Source organism: Delphinus delphis, chromosome 13, assembly GCF_949987515.2.
Source record: "Delphinus delphis chromosome 13, mDelDel1.2, whole genome shotgun sequence".
Classification (NCBI taxonomy): Eukaryota; Metazoa; Chordata; class Mammalia; order Artiodactyla; family Delphinidae; genus Delphinus; species Delphinus delphis.
The window spans coordinates 8016089-8036585 of record NC_082695.1 but is presented as its reverse complement, the minus strand read 5'-3'; the positions used below and the strand labels follow the sequence as shown (position 1 = coordinate 8036585).

Below are 20497 nucleotides of genomic sequence, written 5' to 3'. Positions count from 1 at the left end.
TAGGATTTGGTTATTTTGTTATGTCGCTCTAAAAGAGCAGCTGGGATTTGAGAACCGTTGGTTCTTCAAGTGTTCTCAATAAAACGTTTTTTAAAGCCGCGTCCTTGCGTGCGCAGCTGCCACTGCTTACCAGACCCTCCAGAGAGGAGACCTGAGGTCATTACCGACTGTGAGAGGCGTGAATGTCTGGGGAGGAAATCCGAGGCCCTGCTTTGACCGCTATAACAAAAAAGTTCCAACCAACCGGCGTTTTCAAATTTACCACGCCCCTTCCCGCCCTCATCTCCAGAGGAACTTGACCACCCAGCCCTGAACCCAGATCTCTGCTGCAGTTTCCTGCAGGGTACGCTGACTCCAAGTTCAGCAATCCAGCGGAGAAAACCGCGGAGAAAACCGCTCGGTGACTCCCGCCACGCCCAGACCCGCCCATCTCTGCTTGGGGCGGAATGGATTCTTTCTCGGCCTTCCAGGCTGCGACGGAGGCCCCGCCCCATTCCCGCCACTTCATTGGCTTTGGTGACCGGCCCCCCGAGTGTCAGCTCCGGATTGGCCGAGTCGGCCGCCGCTCGGCGATCTTCCCGGGCGCGCGCGGCGGGCGTGACCACGCCCCTTACGTCTGGACGCTGGGTCGCCTCGGGAGCCTCAGTATCGCCGCCCAGAAGGAAGGAAGGTGGTTGTGGTAGGTTCTGCTATGGTGCTGAATTCCTCGGCAGAGCCGACCCAGAAGCGGCGGTCGCGGCCATGAAGGTGAGGGGCCGGTGGGGCCGGGCAGTCCCTCCTCTCCTCTCCGGCCAGTGCGCTCGAAGTGCCTTCCTTTCGCCTCAGGGGTTACCCTGCCGGCACCTCGGAGAGCTCCGCGGAGGGGGGTCCCCCGCCGGCTTCTGGGGCCCTGACCCGCAGGGCGGATGTCGTGGGCTCCCGGACGTTTCCAACTCCCACAGCGCCTCCGTCAGCGAGCCCGAGGCCGGGGGAGAGCCCGGGCCCGCCCTGCACTCACGCCTGGTGGGCCCCTCTCCGCGCTGGGCCCTGTCCGTGTCCTCGGGGGCCGGAGGCAGACCCCCTGGTGCTCGCCTCACCCTCCGTGCCTTTGCCCACAGCGTGCCCTCTCCCGCCCCGAGTCCTTGAACTAACCCAAATGTTGGGAGCACCACGGGACTGTCGCAGGACGGAAACTGCAGGACGAAGGGAAAAGGGGTTGTGCGGGGAGTCGTGAGGCTGGGGCCCGGCTAACTGGTTAGAAATGTCTCGGGGCGGGGATCCCACCCTGAAGGATCTGTTTGCAGGCTTAACACAGGGGCCGTGACCTAGAGCTCTTAGCAAACCCGTTGTGTCTCCATCGCTGCTAGGTACGCAGCAAGTAATTTGACAGCTTGAGTCTTCACGGTGGGTGTGAGAGCGTGGGAGCATCACTGAGTGAGAAGTTTAAGGAAGAGGGGGGAGGGGGGAGGTTCTGGCCTACTTTTGGGAGCTGATTCTCTCAACTTGATCGCTGAGAGTTCTAAAGAGCTCTGGGTACAACAATCAATTCACGTATTGATTCAAACCAAGTGGGGTGAGTCATAAGGTGATACTCTTTCAGACATCGTTGATTTCATTAATCTCAGTGAAGAGGTGTGATTGGCGTGGGTAAGAAAAATAACAGAGTGAACTGCTAGCTAAACCTCTACCTTCACAAAGCCCCAAGAAGATATTTTGTTGAGCATTTCCTATGTGTTAGCTAAGAGGAATATATCATGCGTAGAAGTAATTCAAAATATAATCCCACCCTTTAGGAGTTTGCCAACCAAAAGAGAAGAGACATTCTCAAGAAACCACATTATGAGGCAGAATTTGATGTAAGGTATCAAAAAAATGCAAAACCCTCAGGAGCAAGAAAGGATTTTTTCTGGCTCTAGGAAGCAAGGAAGATTTTTGGAATAGGTAACTTCCGAACTGGGTGTTAAAGTATGAGGATATTCAAAGAGCTTATTTTTTAACTTCCCAGTTCAGCTATAAAATATTTCAACTTAGAATACCTATTAAAATATCTAAAACTAGCTTTCTTTCCTGAAAACCATCATCCCGCTGTGTGTTAAGATCCAAAAACCAATAAGGGATCTTTATACATAATGCCTCAAAGAATGTCAGTAACTTTATTAGTAAATATTAAATTTGTGACCTATCAAGAAACAAGGTTTAGAAGGAGAGAATTAAGGGCAAGTACAGTGTTGAAATTTTTTCAGAAGTGTTTTTGAATTTAGGTGGAGGATACTGCTTTCTGAGTTGAAATTTTAGAAACAAAGTTGGATGGGATTTGAAAATATAAAAAGGTATATTTTATGAAACAAAATGCAGACCTAAATAGACATCAGTCTGAACAAGATGACAGTTATGAAGATACTGCTTTTCATTTAAGTTTTCGTGAAAACTGGATTCACAAAATTTAGGATTGGGGCTATTAACTTTGTTTCATATTGAAATTGTCTAATTTTGCGGTAGCTATAGATTCTGGGCAGGGGCATTAATTCCTGATGTCATGGAATTCTAACATGTGAATGTTCATCTAAGCAAGTATTAAATTAAAATTTCAGTGGAATTAAAATTAATTTAAAAGCCAAGCAATCAGATAAGTACATCTTCACACAAACCCAGGACCAGGAGCTGATTTTAGTATATGTGTAGAATGGGTATTTACTTTCTTCCTTTAATTTTTTTGTCTTTTTTTGTTATTGTTTAGAAACTGTTGTTTTGAAATAGGTGTGTCTCAAAGATTCAAGTAACCATTTTACCTTAGAGTAGCATCTAATTAACTTCCTATAAGGGATTAAAAAAAATCCAAATTAGTATCTTATGCTAATTTGATTTAATCTCCTTCCTGTTTTCCCATATTTATATTGATCTCACCCTTAATTGTACTAATCATGTTCATTCTTCCAAGCTCAAAACAAGACATCAAGACGAAAGTAATCTGTTTAATGTAATTTCCTTTTCCTTTTTTTTTTTCCTCTTTTCTCTGAAAGGTGGGGGAGTGGTGCTAAGGGTCAAGTATACTGTTTTGTTTTTTAATTTTATTTACTTATTTTTGGCTGCGTTGGGTCTTTGTTGCTGTGCTCAGGCTTTCTCTAGTTGCGGCGAGCAGGGGCTCTTTGCTGCGGCGCGCGGGCTTCAGTAGTTGTGGCACATGGGCTCAGTAGTTGTGACCTGCGGGCTTAGTTGTTCCGCGGTATGTGGGATCTTCCCAGACCGTGGATCGAACCCGTGTCCCTTGCATTGGCAGGCGGATTCTTAACCACTGCGACACCAGGGAAGTACCAAGTATACTGTTTTAAGAAAAGAAAACAAAACCCAAACATGAAGAAGGTAACATTTATGATCTCCAGAAGACATTATTTGTAAAAATCAATCAATTTGGCCAAATGTCTTACCTAAAAATATTACATTTTTAAGATCAGCATTTGTTTTTGCATCCTGCTTAATGTCCAAATGGTATGAGAGAAAGAACTTAGGATGTAGAATTTCCTCCTTTGTGGTATATAGCCTGATATTTAATCATTAAGATCGCAGAGTTCCTGGTGTATTGTATTTCAGTTGAAGCAGCAGTTTCAGTAAGAAATTCTTTCCCTTTTTAAGGAACTGTTCCTCCAGTGGCTCTAAATAGAGTAAAGATTTTTGCTTATTATCTTAATGGTTTCTTCTGGTTTACTTTAATTTCTGTAGGGAAGTTTAACCTAATTGAAATTTAAACTGTAAAACTTACTCTCTTATATCACTGGTACTGAGATTTGAAACATCTTTTCATATTGTTTAACATAAGGACATTGAGTTTTAGCAAACTGAAGGTTGTTCAGAGTTTAAAGACAAAGCTTGTGGTGATTGAGTTCTCTGAAGAAGCTTCCACTGGTGGAAGAACTGAATCCCTGCCTGGTCCTTGTAGCTTCTTACAGCATCCAAGAAAATTAATGTTCTTGAAATTGAAACTTCTAGGTTTATCCTTAAAATAACTGTGTAAAATATTACCATATTTAATTTAGAGTTGAGGCAAGCAACTCTTAGGAGGTGGCATTATGATTACTGCTGTTTACCTAGTTTAATCAAAAGCAAATGATTTAGACTATGATCATTTAGTTTTTTGCTGTTTTCAAACCCATCAACTTCCCCACTCCCCCTTCTCTCTCTCTCTCTCTCTCTCTGGCTGTCATTTAATCTTCATGGAAATCACTACAGCTTTTCTTGGTCTTTATTCTAGTTTGCCTGGCTACTATTACATTTGGTGGAATAATTAAAAGGGATCACATCCTGATGTAGTTTAGAATAGGATTCAAAGTTTGTAGTAAACTTGTTAATTCTGTAAGTTGAGCATTTTGGACGTCTCCCCGCCCCAACCCCCAGATATTCTAGAAAGCACATTAGATCTCACACAGACACGCACACGCACAATCAAAGACAGCTGAACCTTGAGCCATTTGAAAACTGGCACTCTGCCAAAAAGAAGGCTGGGCTACTGCTCTTGCAAAGAAAGAACACATTCCCTCTTGCTTTTGTTGACTGAAATGATGATTCAGAATGGGCCTGTATTGTGTGAATCTGACTGAGGAACCCAAGAGAGTGCTTAAAAAATTGGTGGTGGTGCTATTGTGGAAATAAGTGTCACAGCACTGGAAACTGTCAGTCCCACTCTCCTGCAAAGTGTTTACAGTTGTGGATCACAGTCTCCTCCCCTCCTCTGTACTCCTACAGAGGGGAGGGAATTTCTAATTCATTCTTTAGGAAGGAACAAGACGAACTTTTATGTTGGTGATTTTAGCAAAGGAGCTGAACATGCTTGCTTCAGTACTTTTCTGAGACCTTCTCAGATTTATCTTCCTGTGGGTAGGGAAGGGACTCTGGTCAACTAGATGGTAAGCTGCTGTTGGTCAGCTGTGCTGGTGGCTGGCTGGCATGTTATCAAGACCAGTTGGCTGCAGAGCTAAAGTCATGTTCTCCAATTGGTGTTACCAGTAAAAAAGCAAATATTTAAATTTCTGTTTGTCTTATTTCTTTACTCAGTTTTAAAATGGGAGTGAGAAAAAAATGTAGTGTTATTGGCTCCCTAAAATCTTGGTGCACTGTCTTTGAAAACATGAGAACTGGCATTGGATACTAGAATAACATGAAGAGATCTAGGTGTCTGGGGCAGTCCAAACAGGAGGCTTTACAATTTAATTTCTTACTGTGGGCCATGTAAGTTTTTAATATGAGATCTGGTTCTTAATTGATGCCTGGCAGGCCATGGTTCCATGGCTAATCTACTCAGGAGCAATTTTAGTCTAACAGGATGTTTAGGAAAGGGATTAGGTTTATCAAGAAAAAGTTATTTATTTTCAGTAGTCATTGATGGCTAGAAAGTCAACTAGAAACACAGCTAAATTCTCTAAACTAGGAGTTTTGTATCAGACATAAGTAGATGGTTGCCTTATTCGGTTATTCTCTATGTTGTTTTTGATGGTCCATATTCATGGTCAAGAGAGGAAGTGTAACCATCCTTCTCACCTCTTGGATTCATGTGGTTTAGTCTGTAGAGTCCTGCTGTCAACCATGGTCCCAAGTAGGGTTTAGAATTGTTAGTCACATAAGCCCAGATCATAGCAGAGATCCAGACTTTGGCTTTATTCGTGGAAAGGTAGTAGTTCGGAAAATACGCTTCAATCTTACTATCAAAAGGTAAGCAGAGTGTGAATAAAAGAAAAATAACGGAATGCAGGCTGATTAAACTGGCGGAAGATCTTAGAGGATAGGGACGACGGAAGTAGAGAGAACATGAACTTGGGTCTCTAAAGCTTTTAAGGGGAGGGTGCAAAAAGGGGAAGCTTTTTGTTTATGACCCTACCAGGTACGGTAACTGGGCTCTAAGGAAATATAACAAAGACAGAGAGTCAAGAGCTCAGAGAATAAATTCATGTTCGCCTCCCCGCCCCTTTCCCAAGAGCACACGTTCAATAAACTGTTGGGAAAACGCTCTCTTAAATTGTTCCCTAATTGCTTTTGTAGATTCTGTCACTTGAAAAATGGGACTGTTATATCAAGTATTAACAGAAATTTGGACAGATTTGAGAGGAGAAAGGTCAGTATAGGACACTCAAAGCATTATTAGGGCAAGGTAATAGTCCTTAAATAGGGATCCCTGTGCCCTGAGGGGACACGCAGAAGAAATTCAGGCAATTAGGACTTTAAGGGAAAGTACAAGAAGATGAAACATACTAACCGGAGGCAGGGAGATGGACCCTAAGTTTGGAAGATTCATTTTCTGGGTGGATTCTTCAACTTGGGGGTGAAGAAGGACAAAAATAGTTTGCCAAATGGCTTTTTGACAGACCCAGAAATCACTGTCTTTCTCCCAGTATTGGAGAGTTCACCCAAGAAAATATGTAGAGGAATAAGTTAGGAAGTAAGAAATCTGGGCCAAAAAGCAAAGAGCAAGTAAAATGAAGGAGGGCACCAAATTTCAGCTTAACTTCCAGGCTGATATGTGGTAAAGGAAAGGAACTGATTGGGGACTTCCCTGGCGGTCTAGTGGTTAAGACTCCGAGCTTCCACTGCAGGAAGGTTCGATCCCTGGTCGGGGAACTAAAACATGCGCGTGTGGTGCAGCCAAAAACATTAAAAAAAAATTTTTTTTTTTAAAAGGAAAGGAACTGATATAAGAATCAGATTAAATTGTTAAAAACTCAGCTGAGGCCTTCTGAGCTAATCCTTTCTGAAAGGATTAGGGGAAACCAGAGGGGGAAAGGAAACACTAGAGGCAAATCCCACTACTTGGGGATGGGGGTGTGAAGGGGCGGTACCTACACAGGTAGTGAGGAGCACGTGGCAGAGATGTTGGTTCTAGAACTCTAGAGGCACAGGCTTCAGAAGTAACCACAGCCCCTTCCATTTGGGAATCTGAGTGATTCTCCAGCTGAAATGATGTAGGCAGAAAGGAGAAATCCCCTAGACCGAGCAGGTGTTAACCTTTTAACCTTGACTGTACATTCACATCACATAGGGAATTAAAAAAAATTCTGAGGCCCAGGTTGTACCCCAGACCTGTTAAATCAGAATCTTGGGGCTGGGACTCAGGCACCAGTATTTTTTAAGGCTCTCCTGGTGAGTCCAACCACTGTCTTTCTTTCTTTCTTTTTTTTTTTTTCCGGGTGTGTTGGGTCTCCGTTGCTGCGCGTGGGCTTTCTCTAGTTGTGGTGAGCAGGGGCTACTCTTCGTTGAGGTGCGCAGGCTTCTCATTGTGGTGGCTTCTTTTGTTGCAGAGCACGGGCTGTAGGTGCACAGGCTTCAGTAGTTCTGGCTCGCGGGCTCTAGAGCGCAGGCTCCATAGTTGTGGCACACGGGCTTAGTTGCTCCGCGGCATGTGAGATCTTCCCGGACCAGGGCTCGAACCCGTGTCCCCTGCATTGGCAGGCAGATTCTTTTTTTTCTTTTTCGTTTATTTATTTATTTATTTATTTTTGGCTGCGTTGGGTCTTCATTTCTGTGCGCGGGCTCTCTCTAGTTGCGGCGAGCGGGGGCTACTCTGTTGCGGTGCGTGGGCTTCTCATTGCCATGGCTTCTCGTTGTGGAGCATGGGCTCTAGGCGCGCGGGCTTCAGTAGTTGTGGCGCGCCAGCTCTAGAGCGCAGGCTCAGTAGTTGTGGCGCACAGGCTTAGTTGCTCCGCGGAATGTGGGATCTTCCTGAACCACGGCTCGAACCCGTGTCCCCTGCATTGGCAGGCGGATTCTTAGCCACTGCGCCGCCGGGGAAGTCCCATTATTACTATTTTTTTGATGTGGACCATCTCCAAAGTCTTTACTGAATTTGCTACAACATTGCCCCTGCTTCATGCCTCGGTCCCTTGGCCACAAAGCATGTGGGATCCCAGCTCCCCAGCCATGAATCTAACCCGCACCCCCACACTGGAAGGCGAAGTCTCAACCACTGGACCGCCAGGGAAGTCCCTCCAAATAGCCTTTTAAGGTTGTTTAAAAAAAATTTTTTTAAGAGCTCATTGGACAAGCAGTAAATGTTTGACAGAATTAGATAATAAAATAAATGGAACAGTGCCTTTGTTATGCCATTTTAACTAATAAGACCTCACCTACCTGGACTTCCATTACTTATCACATTATCTAGAGTCTAGAATATGCATAAGTAGTAGGACAAGGGGCAAAAGCTCATTGGTTCCAAACAGTGTAGCTTTATATTTTAAGCATAGGAAAATGCCTTGAGCCCTCACTGAAAATGTATTTTTATATACACTTCTAACAAGCTTGGTTATCAGGTTTCTGAATGCAGTAAAAAAGGAGAGACAGGTTGCTAGAGGTAGATATAGTGATAGCAGTGGTGATTCACAGAAAGGGAAGAGATGAGAGGAAAAAACATAAAAGGCAGCATATTAGTTTCAAGCCACTTAGTGGAGTGGCAAATAGCCCTTACACCTCAAAACGTCATTATGATTATCAAGTCATCAGAAATTGTGTTCAGTATTCTCAGTTTGCTTTTTTAAAATATTTTCCTTAATGTTAAATTAATAATATTCCTTATAAAGGTTTGGAAAGCAGGGGAAAACAAATTATACGAGATATACATGAAAACCTAGAGAGCACTTCAACTGGCATTTTGATGTTTTCCCAGTCATTTTTAAAAAATCAAAAAAGTTTCCACATGCCATAGTTTATTATGCCCAGATACAAATGAGAGGACAGAAGTTTAATGAAATTAAGTAATTAGAATTTATATTCTTTCTGCTAAATGATAGCTGGGGAAATCTGCCTCAGCCTATAGAACGGTGCTGTAGTCACCAGTCTAAGGTTGCCAGATAGAATACAAGACACTCAGTTAAATTTGAACTTCAGATAAACAGTGAACAGCTTTTTTCGGTGTAAGCATATCCCAAATATTGCACAGCACTTACTTCCATCTAGTCATTTTTCTTCTGTGTGCATGCACGTGTATCTCTAAGCATATGTGTTTTTTGTTGTTGTTTTACGAAATTGGGTTCATATTGTATCTTCTCCTTTGTTAACAATATATCATGAGTATCCCCAAAGCCAAATATTCTTTGTAAATACCAGAATATTATCCACTTCCCAATAGCTTAAAATTTTGATGCTTAAAAGAATAATTTCGAAATTATTTAGGGCAAACGTGCCTCTCCAGAATGGCATTCCCCGAGAATCCCAGAGAGCCCAGGTTCCAATCAGCTTTAAACTGGTGCCTATTTTCGTTCCTTTCCAGGCGGGTGCCACGTCTATGTGGGCTTCGTGCTGTGGGCTGCTGAATGAAGTCATGGGGACTGGAGCTGTCAGGGGCCAACAGTCAGGATTTGCAGGAGGCACTGGTCCATTCAGATTTACACCGAGCTCTGATTTTACCACTTACCCACCAGCACCTACAGAAGGGCCTAATATAGTTTGCAAAGCCTGTGGACTTTCATTTTCAGTCTTTAGAAAGAAGGTGAGTTGGATGAAATGTTACACACAAAAAAACACATGTATCACAATTCTTGATTGTATGTTATTTTGAATACTAATGAATATTCATTTCTTCTTATACAAATATCAAAAAGTCCTAATAACCATTCCCCATTTAGAAAAGTGCTGAGTTGCAGAGACTGTATCACTGCTCAGGTTTTCTGACTAGACGTTGTTACTTCTCATGTTGCTCAGCCATTCTTTCTCCTGGACTCTGACCTGTTCATACACTTTGATTCTTATGTTCTGAAGCAAGAGATTTAATTAGTCTGCAATTTTGTTCAGAGAAGATTTACTATAACTTTGATCTCAAGTTTCAAAAAATGTATCCCCACCCACATTAACTCAAGTGAAGAAATGAGTATATTAACATTAGCTACTGTTTAAAGATTCAACATGCAAAATAACAGCTAAAACCGTTATTTTCTTTAGGACAGAAAGTTGTTCTTTCTGAGAACCATCATATTGCTGGGCCATCTCCCAGGCTTGTCAATCCAGTCCTTTGAAATACTTAACAAACAAGGTGTTAGCTTGTGGGAACAATGCCCCAAGCAGAAATGACCACATCATCATGTCTTCTTTTAAGTTTTGCTTGTGGAATGGCTTTGATTGTGATTAAGGCTCTAGGGTACAGATTACTGTATAAGTGGGGTCCTCTGTTTGCTTGGATTGACCTTGAGAGATCAGTTGCCTTTCTCTTTCCCTGTGTTAGGCTTTTCCCCCTTCTCTTTTTTTTTTTTTTTAATTTTTGGTGTCATTGGGTCTTCATTGCTGCGCGTGGGCTTTCTCTACTTGCGGCGAGTGGGGGCCGCTCTGTTGCGGTGCGCGGGCTTCTCATTGCAGTGGCTTCTCTTGTTGCAGAGCACAGGTTCTAGGTGTGCAGGCTTCAGTAGTTGTGGCGCATGGGTTCAGTAGCTGTGGCTCGTGGGCTCTAGAGCGCAGGCTCAGTAGTTGTGGCACACGGGCTTAGTTGCTTCATGTCATGTGGGATCCTCCCGGACCAGGGCGCGAACCCATGTCCCCTGCACTGGCAGGCCGATTCTTAACCACTGCGCCACCAGGGAAGCCTGCAGTCCCCCTTCTCTTTAAATGGGGAAATTTTCACATAGGCAAAGAGCAGGAAGAGAGTTTGTGGTCATGCTTTCTGCTCCATGTGGTTCAAGTCAGCTCTGTTTTGCTAATTACGTTTGCCCGAAGGGGTGGAAAGGTTTTAATTCATTAACACAAGAGTATGTTTTTCTTAAAGGTCTGTATTTGAACTTCTGTGAATCCAAACTGCCTCAGCAGTGACTGTTTTGATTTTCACCACTTTTAGAACACGAAAATGCCCATGGGTCTGGTGCCATGGGGGACTTCATAAGAACTAAAATTTAATTTTAATAGAAGGCAAAAGGAAAACTAGTGCTTTCACAATGGCTTGTATCTGGCTCTCATTAAATGCTTCTTTCCTATCTGTTTCTTCAGCATGTATGTTGTGACTGCAAGAAAGACTTTTGCTCCGTTTGTTCGATCTTACAAGAAAATCTCCGTAGATGTTCCACTTGTCACTTATTACAAGAGACAGCCTTTCAGCGCCCTCAGTTAATGAGACTGAAAGTGAAGGATCTACGGCAGTATCTCATTCTTAGAAACATACCGATCGATACCTGTCGAGAGAAAGAAGACTTGGTAGATCTGGTACTGTGTCACCGTGGGCTGGGCTCTGAGGACAACCTGGACACGAGCAGTCTGAATTCCTCAAGGTCCCAGACTTCTAGCTTTTTTACACATTCATTTTTTTCAAACTATACAGCCCCATCTGCTACCATGTCTTCCTTTCAGGGAGAGCTTATGGGTGGAGACCGGACCTTAGGATCTGGAGTACTGGCACAGGTACGAGGGTGTAATTACCCCGAGGGCCTGGCATGTCGTCTGCTTTCCGCCAATATGGAGGGGGCTTTAGGGCTGAAGACTCCTTGCTGAGCCGGGGTTCCACGTGCTGCTGAACTCTGCACTTGCAGGCTCTCCTGATGTGAGGCTCCAAGCTCAGATGCTGCCTGAAGGGCCCAAAAAGAGTTCATCAGTCTCTTGACCTTAGTTACCTCAGTTTCCCTCTCTTATATAGTTAAATACTAGCTGTCGAAATAATGACTGTCAAATGTAGCATATAAACATTTGCAGGACTATTTGTGTGTCAGTGACCATGGAAACTATAAGTTAACCTAATGCCCAGTTGCCTTGCTACCGTAAAATTGTTCTAATTTAGATATTGGGAAACAGCCATCTGAATTAGTGACAGGATATGGTTATTTACTCATTTCAAAGAAATGCCAGTGCAGAATGTTGTCCCAGTGAGGTCCTTGGGCATACTAATTGAATAACATGCAAAGTCTTGTAATTAATACTCAATTTGTATATATGAATGATTCTAAAATGCTGAAAGAATTGTTTTGAACATTCATTTCCACATTTAATTTTCTCCTCTGAGGAAAGAGGTTAGAAGCAGAGGGAAATGTGGTCTAGTTGCTTTCTAAAGAGTCATCAATTAGATAAGCCCAAGCTAGGAGTTTTATTATTTTCCCAAATGGCAGCTGGCATAATTATGATGCAAAGGTAAGACACATCTGACTTTTGTGTCACTTTTGGGTATATGACACCACTTGGGAGATGTGGGTCTTTGGATGATACAATATAGTGTTTGTGAACTAGTGGGGTAGAATACTTGAAATTGGGCATTGTCCTAGGCTTTCTGTTCTCCTTAAAGAAAAGAGTATCTGATTGTTGAGGAATTTCTGAAAACTAGAAATGGCATCAACCATCAGTGAATTAGTCTAGAAAGCATTGTTTGGAATTAGAATGTCTAAGCATGAGGTAGTAGGATTGAGATCTTTGAAATCAAATACCCTTGACACTAGGGCTGATCTTAGAGCTTTAGTTTCTACCTGTATCTTAGAGGCTCCAGTTAAACCAGCCAGCTGCAGGTCCTTTGCTAAGGACACAGTGCAATTCCATACGCTTTTGGCTTTGACATTCTGTGATGGGACCTTCTTAACTTCTGGGGAGTTAATACTATGGTTAGATTTTAAAAATTCACACGCACATAGGAATTTGACTTTTGAGATAACTATGGAAGGTAAATTGTTTATCGAATCATGTGGTGCCCAACTCTTTGGGAGGGGCAGCAGCACTCAGGATCCTAGGAAGGTGTGGAGTATGCCAGGTATTAAGAGTCATTCTTGGGGAGGATCTATTGGAAGGGTTTTCTCCAGTGATAAATATGGGTTGGTACCATTAGGAAAATGATTCCTGACCTAATACGTATTATGTGTGTAGGTGCGAAGTGAAATAGCTTCAGCAAACACAGATGATGATGAAGAAGATGATGACGACGACGACGATGATGACGAGGATGAAGAAAACTTGGAGGAGCGGGTGAGACTGCCTATAAAATTTGGTTTCCCTGACACGTCACCTTGGTAGGCAGGGAAAATGCCCATGTGGACTGTCGCTAGATTAGCACAGGATGTTTCTTTTGGTTTGAAGGCAGCACAATACATAAAACACTTCAAGAACTGGGGAGAAGTGTGGGGAGAATCTCCAGGGCCAGTGATGACTGTAGGGTGAAGGCAGCATGCTGCTTTCCTTGCTGGATTTGCAGGAACAGAGGTAATGGACACACTCTGTGATTTCAGACATCTGGCCTCGCTAAGAAGAGAGTGAGAGCTTCTCTGTCTGACCTGTCAAGCCTTGAAGACGTGGAAGGGATGAGCGTGCGCCAGCTCAAGGAAATCCTGGCTCGGAATTTTGTCAACTATTCTGGCTGTTGTGAAAAATGGGAGCTAGTAGAGAAAGTAAACCGGTTATACAAAGAGAATGAAGAAAATCAAAAGTCATGTAGGTTTATTTTTCCTTTGTTTCCCTGTAGTAGCTTTCTTTAGGCCTTTAAAAACTGGCCTGTTTCTGTCAGTTAAGTCCACTTTATTTTTGAGAAACCTATGTATCCTTTTATTGAGTGTGAATTAGTTATATAAACTTGTTTATAGATCTGTTAAGCAGTAAGTTCATTATGTGATGTTGGCTTTGAGATCACCATTGCCAATGAGTTAGATAATCTTTTGTTCAGTCTGGTTTTTCTGGTCATAATTTGTTAGAACTCTAATGAAATTCCTTTATCTAAGAAAGGCTTGTTTTCTCACTAACCTGTCTGGCAGGCCAGTACTGAGGATTTAAAAGCTACAATTGAGATAATCAAACAGTGGGGGGAAAAAATTCCCTAGAGCCAGGATGTTAAGTAGTTCTTAACATCAAGTATCAGTAGGTTTCTTTGTAAGTCACGAAAAGCTAAGGTTAAGAACTTCTGAACTATTTATTGATGGAGCATGGAGCAGAAATCCTCAGCTGGTAACAGGGCCAAGCCACAGAGCATTTATAGGCAAGAAAAAAGAATTCAGTGGTGTTCAGACTGACAAATATTATGTTCTTATCTAGAAAACAGTCCTCCCATCATTAACGTGTGTCATCTTGAGTTTTTTTCTTTAAAACCTGGTTATAATACAGCATTTGTTGATAAACAGGTTTATGCCCAGAATATGCAGATAGTATTTTGGCACACCTATTTCTTTTCTTTTTTTCTTTTTTCAATATATTTATTTATTTTTGGCCGCGTTGGGTCTTTGTTGCTGTGCATGGGCTTTCTCTAGTTGTGGAGAGCGGGGGCTACTCTTCGTTGCGGTGTGCGGGCTTCTCACCGTGGTGGCTTCTCGTTGCGGAGCATGGGCTCTAGGTACGTGGGCTTCAGTAGTTGTGGCTCATGGGTTCTAGAGCACAGGCTCAGTAGTTGTGGCACATGGGCTTAGTTGCTCCGAGGCATGTGGGATCTTCCTGGACCAGGGCTCAAACCCGTGTCCCCTGCATTGGCAGGCAGATTCTTAACCACTGTGCCACCAGGGAAGTCCCACACGTACTTCAAAGATGATGCAACAGTAGCAGATACAGGCATCTTAATCATTGGAGCCTACAGAGGCTCATCTGTTATCTTATTAATGGATCCTTTCTCCCCACTTTCCAGTAATGGTATGGACCATGAACTAGGACCCCAGATGACAAGATTCTCTTGACACAACAGTGTTTATTTCCTTAAATTCAGGGACTATTCGCTTTTCAAGCTTGAATTCCTGTTTGGTTCTTTCTAATCTTCTTTATGATTCCCATTAATCCCTTCTGTGACCTATACAAAGGGAAGCCTCACTGTCCATAGCTCTATGGCCAAATCTCAGGCTGCAATGAACTTTTTAAACTCATTCTGAACCTTTCTTATTCAGAACCAGAATGTCCCATGCCTTTTGAGTTAGACAGACTCCCAACAGTACCATCGTAGCCAGAAACACAGATGAATTTTGAGATGCTTCCAAGGCTCAGGGGGTGCCGTCCCTCAACTACAGGCTACTTGATGTATGACTCTATAGCTTTCCCGTTGGTGTAGAAATAAAGCTCCCCCTCCTACTAGGATGAGGCTCTGGAGCCTGTGACTTTCCCAAGGCCACACAGTTGGGCTGGAAATTTGAATCGTGTTCTGACTCTGAGGCCCGTGTGTAGGACAGCCTAGGGCTTCTTCATTTTTATTTATAGAAGCAAGCTATCACAAAAACCTTGTATTATATACAGATGTAAAATAGAATTAAATAGGGGCGGGGGCGGGAAAAAAAGAATTAAATAGCTAACATGTGTTAGGCACTTCATCCCTGGTCCTAAGCTAAGTAAGTATCTCTCATTTATTCTTCACAAAATCCTATGAGGTATAATTATTGCCATTTCTAGTGGAAGGAACCGATGTGCCAAGAAGCAGGGACTATTTCTCTTACAGTGGGGTCACTCTGGGTCACTCAGAGGCCGTGCCCGCAGCCCCAGCTCTCTGTTGCCTTTCAGATGGCGAGCGGCTGCAGCTGCAGGACGAGGAAGACGACAGCCTGTGCCGGATCTGCATGGACGCCATCATCGACTGCGTCCTGCTCGAGTGCGGGCACATGGTCACCTGCACCAAGTGCGGCAAGCGCATGAGCGAGTGTCCCATCTGCCGGCAGTACGTGGTGCGCGCCGTGCACGTCTTCAAGTCCTGAAGCCGAGGACCCCCCAGGCTCGATCCCAGACGTTTCAGTGCACAGAAGGGACTGGAAACTTCCTGTTCAAAATCTGAAGCTATTTTTAAAAATTATTTTCACGACTAACTGGGGACAGGAAAGATTCATCCTAAGTTGCAGCAACACTGGTCCATGCTGTATGCCTGTCAGCTGGAGGACTGGCTCAGTTTCCCAGTTTCTGCTGGGCTTCTTCACACATCTCTGATTACTAATTGCCGAAGTCAGACTGCTTATGGCATCAGCTACTGTTCTCTTTGGAGGACATTTATCTTGTTCTCTTATTTCTCCTTCATCCTATTTTTAACTTAAACTACTCAGATGTTTGAAACTTCTGCTCTCTTTGGATGAGGTCACTGTCTGCAAATGGCCGACATGGTACACGCTGAACAGGGGCACCTCTGAATGTTCATTTTATTAGTCATGTATATTTTAAATGCTACTATTTGATGAATGTAATTTTCCACATTGTTGCTATTTCTGCGTTTAAACGTAATTGGGAACAACTGACATTCTATAGTCAACTACCAGGGCCTGAGACTAAACATGTCCATTTTTGTTCAGGTACAGCTTTTTATAGCGAGGGCTGCATCTAGCTTCCTTCATTAGAGAAGTGTGTGTGTTAAATTCTTTATTAACGTGTAATCAGTTTACACTTTTATATATTGCAAGTGTATTTTCAGTGCTACCCACTAGCTAGTTTGAACTTTAGGAATAAAATTAGGTTTTAAAAAATGCTTTTGTTTACATTTGTCCTGGCCAGTTCCTAATTCACTTCGGTGCAGCATGAATGGGTGTCCAGGCCTGGTCTAGTACATTCTTCATGAGAGAAAGGAGCACCTTCAAAGATGTTGTACCTGTCTACCTTGGCTGCTAATTTACCAGTAAATTTAACTACATATTTGCCACATACTGTGACCAGGTATTTTGCCAGGTGCTTTATGGTTACCTCCAGCATTCTGAAATAGATATTGCCTCACATCACAGATGGGGAACTTGATCTCTGAGAAGTTAAAGAACTTGTCGAAAATCTCACAGTTAAAAAGTCACCATAGGGAATTCCCTGGCGGTCCAGTGGTTAGGACTCTGCGCTCTCACTGCTGAGGGCACCGGTTCAATCCCTGGTCAGGGAACTAAGATCCCATAAGCCATGTGGGGCAGCCAAAAAAAAAAAAGTCACATCAGAATTTGAACCTAGCTCTGATGACTTTTTCTTACCTCTTCTAATACCACACTGAGAAACCTGAGACATTAGCTTATGCTAAAAGGTTCTTGGGACATTAATGATCTGAAATCTCTTTTCTTTTAGGTCCAGCTCTAATCAGGGTGGTTTTTTGGTTTAGTTGAGACCAACTGTGGATTCATTCCCATGGCTTGTGGGCAGGTATGTTTTTAGGAAACTACGTAACTTCTTGGCTGAGTCCTGTGGGTTTTTTATCTTTTGACTCTGCAGTGTTTAACACATGCCTTCAGGTGCTCAGGATCCAGAAGTCAATCAACAAGACCTGAAACTTACAGCAAAGGAGGTAAACAGTCTTGCCCCTCTGTGCTTAAGGCAGAAAGTTTGGCTAGCTGTGAAAAAAAAGTTGCCTTTCTACGTTTTCTGGTTTTGAGTGTCAGAGCATGTAAATCAAAGCCTTGTGGATATTCTAAATACCCTTCTCCTGTGCTTGCCTGAAGAGCCCAGGGTGGGTATTAGCTACAATTCAGATGGACAGTAAAAGCTCAGCCCCTGCTGAAGCCTTAGGAGCACTTAGTCTGTACTTCTCCTGAGACGGTGAACTCCAGAAGTTCATCGTTCCCCACAAATCCCTAATTTGGTGGAGAGAAGTCTTCAAATCCAGGCCAGTGGGTGATGGTAAACACACTGAAATAGAAGCTGAGCAGCAGGTGTTGGTGTATCTTAAATTAGAAAATTGAGATTTATTTGCTCATAGTCTCAGAACAGCTTGTTTACTGTTTCTTTTTGGACTTACAGTTTCAGGTGCTTGTTTCAGCAATGAACAAAAACTCAACGGTGGATCTTCTTAAGTAGCATTTTGAAATAACCTTGGCTCAGTGAGAAGCCAACAAATTTTTAGCCTAATAGGCTCGACACTTGGAATAACTGAATTGCAAGGGACTAACTTATCTGGCAGAGGGCAAACATTCCTCCCTGGAATCTGCATTTTCTAGCTGCATGCCATGCATCTTTTTCTGAATAGGTCATCTATCATATGGATAAAATTCTGGAAGTTCACAATGGAATGCAATGACGTCTCTTTGTCCTTGTCCTCACAGGATGGAAGGATGTCATTCCATGTTTTGGATGGGCCGTGGTGCCTGCCTTTGTAAAGGCCAGGATGCCTAGAGGAAGGAGGGTTATGGCCTCTCCTCTTTCCTGGGTTAAGAAGTTATGATCCTCTTACAAGAAGTGGTCCCTCTGGTTTATGGTCCTTCCATTACTTCATCAGATACAGTGTATGGGCTCAGAGCAGCTGTTTGCAGGCACCTAGCTTGGCCTGGCCTCATCTAAAGCTCATTTTTGAAGGAATGAGTCTGGTCGAGACTGTACTGGGGTATAATCTTAACTGGATTGTTCAGTACACTTGGGGGAAGGTCATCTGTGACCAGTGCCCTGCCTTGGCCATCTCAAGCCTAGAGAGATGCTGTCCTTACTCTGTGGTGTGTCCTTATGGAAACTCTGGCTGCTCAGCCCTGGCAGCCCTTCCTTCACCTCCTCTCTTGGCTGACCTGTGTGCTCCTGGAAACATTACAGGGGAAAGAGGGCCCTCTAATGCCGAGATTCCACTTGAAAACCACCGTCCTCCTTCAACGGTTCCCAAGGGAGAAGATGCCTTTATTGGACGTGAGGGTGACTCTTACTCGGAGGCTCACAGCACTCAGGCCGCCAAGAAGACTGCAACTTGACCTCTTGTGTGGGTGCTCCACGATGAACGATCAGGCTTGCAAAGGTAAGCCACGTTTTTATAAATAAACCACAGAGTGTTAAACTAATCTTAACCTCTGCTAAATGCATCTCCTGAGTTAAATTCTGGGGTGCAACAGCTTCAGATGTCTCCAATTTGAGTCAGAAAGTATCTCTGGATTTAAAGTAATAGGCAGCGGTACAAACTAGATGAGATGTAAAACCATTTCACCGTGGCAAAAAAAAAAAAAGGATGGGGGGCAGGGGCAGTACGAAACTACCACAGCAGGAAAGGCTAGTCCCATGAGTCCCAAGTCTGATGTTGCTGTTGATGCCTGAGGAAGGAAGCTGGGTTATCTTCATTTTCAGATGACTAGAGCAGTTGTTCCAGTATAAAAATCCTGTGATCTAAAGTCTACTTCTCACTGGTTTCTATGTCTGCCACCCGGGGAAGTTATCGCCTAACCAGGTGCCTCCACCACCCCAGCCCCAGGTTACCAGTGCAGGATGTGGCCTCCTTGAGTTGCGTCCAGTGGAGGCTGAGGAAATGAACCCCTGTCCCCCTTTGGCAGTGGAAATGCCAAGTGGCTGTGGAAGTTATTGTACACGGGTGCGGTCAGCAGCACCCAAACAGGTAAGCCACCCTGCCCCTTAAGGCAGTTCGTACCTAATTCTTACACATGGACACTAGTGTAGCACAGTTCTTTCCCGTTACCTTTATTAGCTACAAACAGCAAGATCTCTTTCTGAAGACGGAAAAAACACGTACCAAGGGGCTGCCGCATTTCTCAGATGAGTAAGAAATTATACCTTGTTTGGCTTCAAAACAGTATATACACTGGCGTTGAGACTACTGCCTCTGGACTTCCTAGTCAAATTTCTAGTCCACCCCTAGAACAGAAACCCTCCAAGTCCAAGAGTGTTTTTTTTTTTGTACAATTGTTTATACAAATTCAACAAAGGTAAAACCGCGTCAGGGAAGGTCTAGGAAAACACCACCTTACAACAATGGCACTTATGAATGCATAACTTTACAACTAGGAAACAGCCATGTTCTAAACCTTAAACGAGAACTCAACTCACACTTCAAAGGAGAGAAAAAAGGAAAAGAAAGGCTATGTTGGATCATTTATTCAACTTCTTGACTCACTGTATAAATTAGATCTATGTAGAGTACAAGAGCTCATATGCGGGAGCAAACCCCTCCTGAGTTCAAAGGCTGAAGTCTGAATTTTAAAATTTTGAGAAAAAGGTGAATTCTATACAGAGGAAATTTAGCAAAGTGTCTCACTTTGACTATAATTTACACATATCCACAACATGCTTATGTAACTTCTTGACATACAAAGCAGGCTCTCAACTTCCAGTTAGACATGCTTTTAACTGGAAGGTCTTAGCCTGTTTTGCCAGATCTGGGCACGTGTGTAGACGGAGTCGTATGACGTACAGGTTAAGTTCTCTCCTACCTGAAGGAAACCAGGAAAGTTGGCAATCTCAAAACAATAAAAACACTGGTATGCATTCAAACCTTGCATAAATAACTTTTGAACAATTTGTACAAAAATAGTTCTGCATAATGTAAGATGTAACAAAACCAAACAAACAAACATGTCAAGACGGCAGCTGTGGTGTGTGGTCCATTTTATGTTGACACCAAAAACCCCAAAGTTGCCAGGAAAAAGGTGTCCAAAACAAAAAACACCACCACCAAAAAAAAAAAATTCCTAAGCTCATGCTTCCAGTAAGAGAATTTCTCCCAAGTCCATCCTCCTCTCCGACAGGAATGTCTTCTTGATAAAGGCTGCCTTAGAGACGGTCCAGAAAGCAGTGCAGTTTTGATTCAGAAAGACCAAAGGAAAGCGCCTGACTCACTCAACCCCAAAACGGTGGCGGACTGGCTTCTCCCTCAGCGAGACTTGCAAAATGGAATCGTTCTGTGGTCTGTTGTTCCAAGTTTCAAATTGAAAATAAAAGCCCTAGTTTTTGTAAAGTCTTTTACCCTCCCCTGCCACGTCCC

The 20497-nt window shown here is 43.3% G+C and overlaps 1 protein-coding gene across 4 annotated transcripts; it reads left to right on the top strand.

Annotated features, from left to right (window-relative positions):
- Positions 1-624: 624 nt before the first annotated feature.
- On the top strand, positions 625-20470 carry RNF34 (ring finger protein 34). 4 transcript variants are annotated; one of them, XM_060028007.1, is made up of 9 exons: positions 625-747; positions 9224-9442; positions 10924-11136; positions 11281-11331; positions 12772-12870; positions 13131-13332; positions 15364-18526; positions 18968-19114; positions 20262-20470. In XM_060028007.1, exons 1-7 carry the CDS (start codon positions 742-744, stop codon positions 15552-15554), a joined length of 981 nt encoding a protein of 326 aa, XP_059883990.1. In that variant the 5' UTR covers positions 625-741; the 3' UTR covers positions 15555-18526; positions 18968-19114; positions 20262-20470. The 4 variants fall into 4 exon arrangements, with proteins under 4 accessions (XP_059883990.1, XP_059883989.1, XP_059883988.1 ...); XM_060028006.1 differs by having other exon boundaries at positions 10924-11331; positions 15364-16956; positions 18331-18526; XM_060028005.1 differs by having other exon boundaries at positions 10924-11331.
- The last annotated feature ends 27 nt before the right edge of the window (positions 20471-20497 follow it).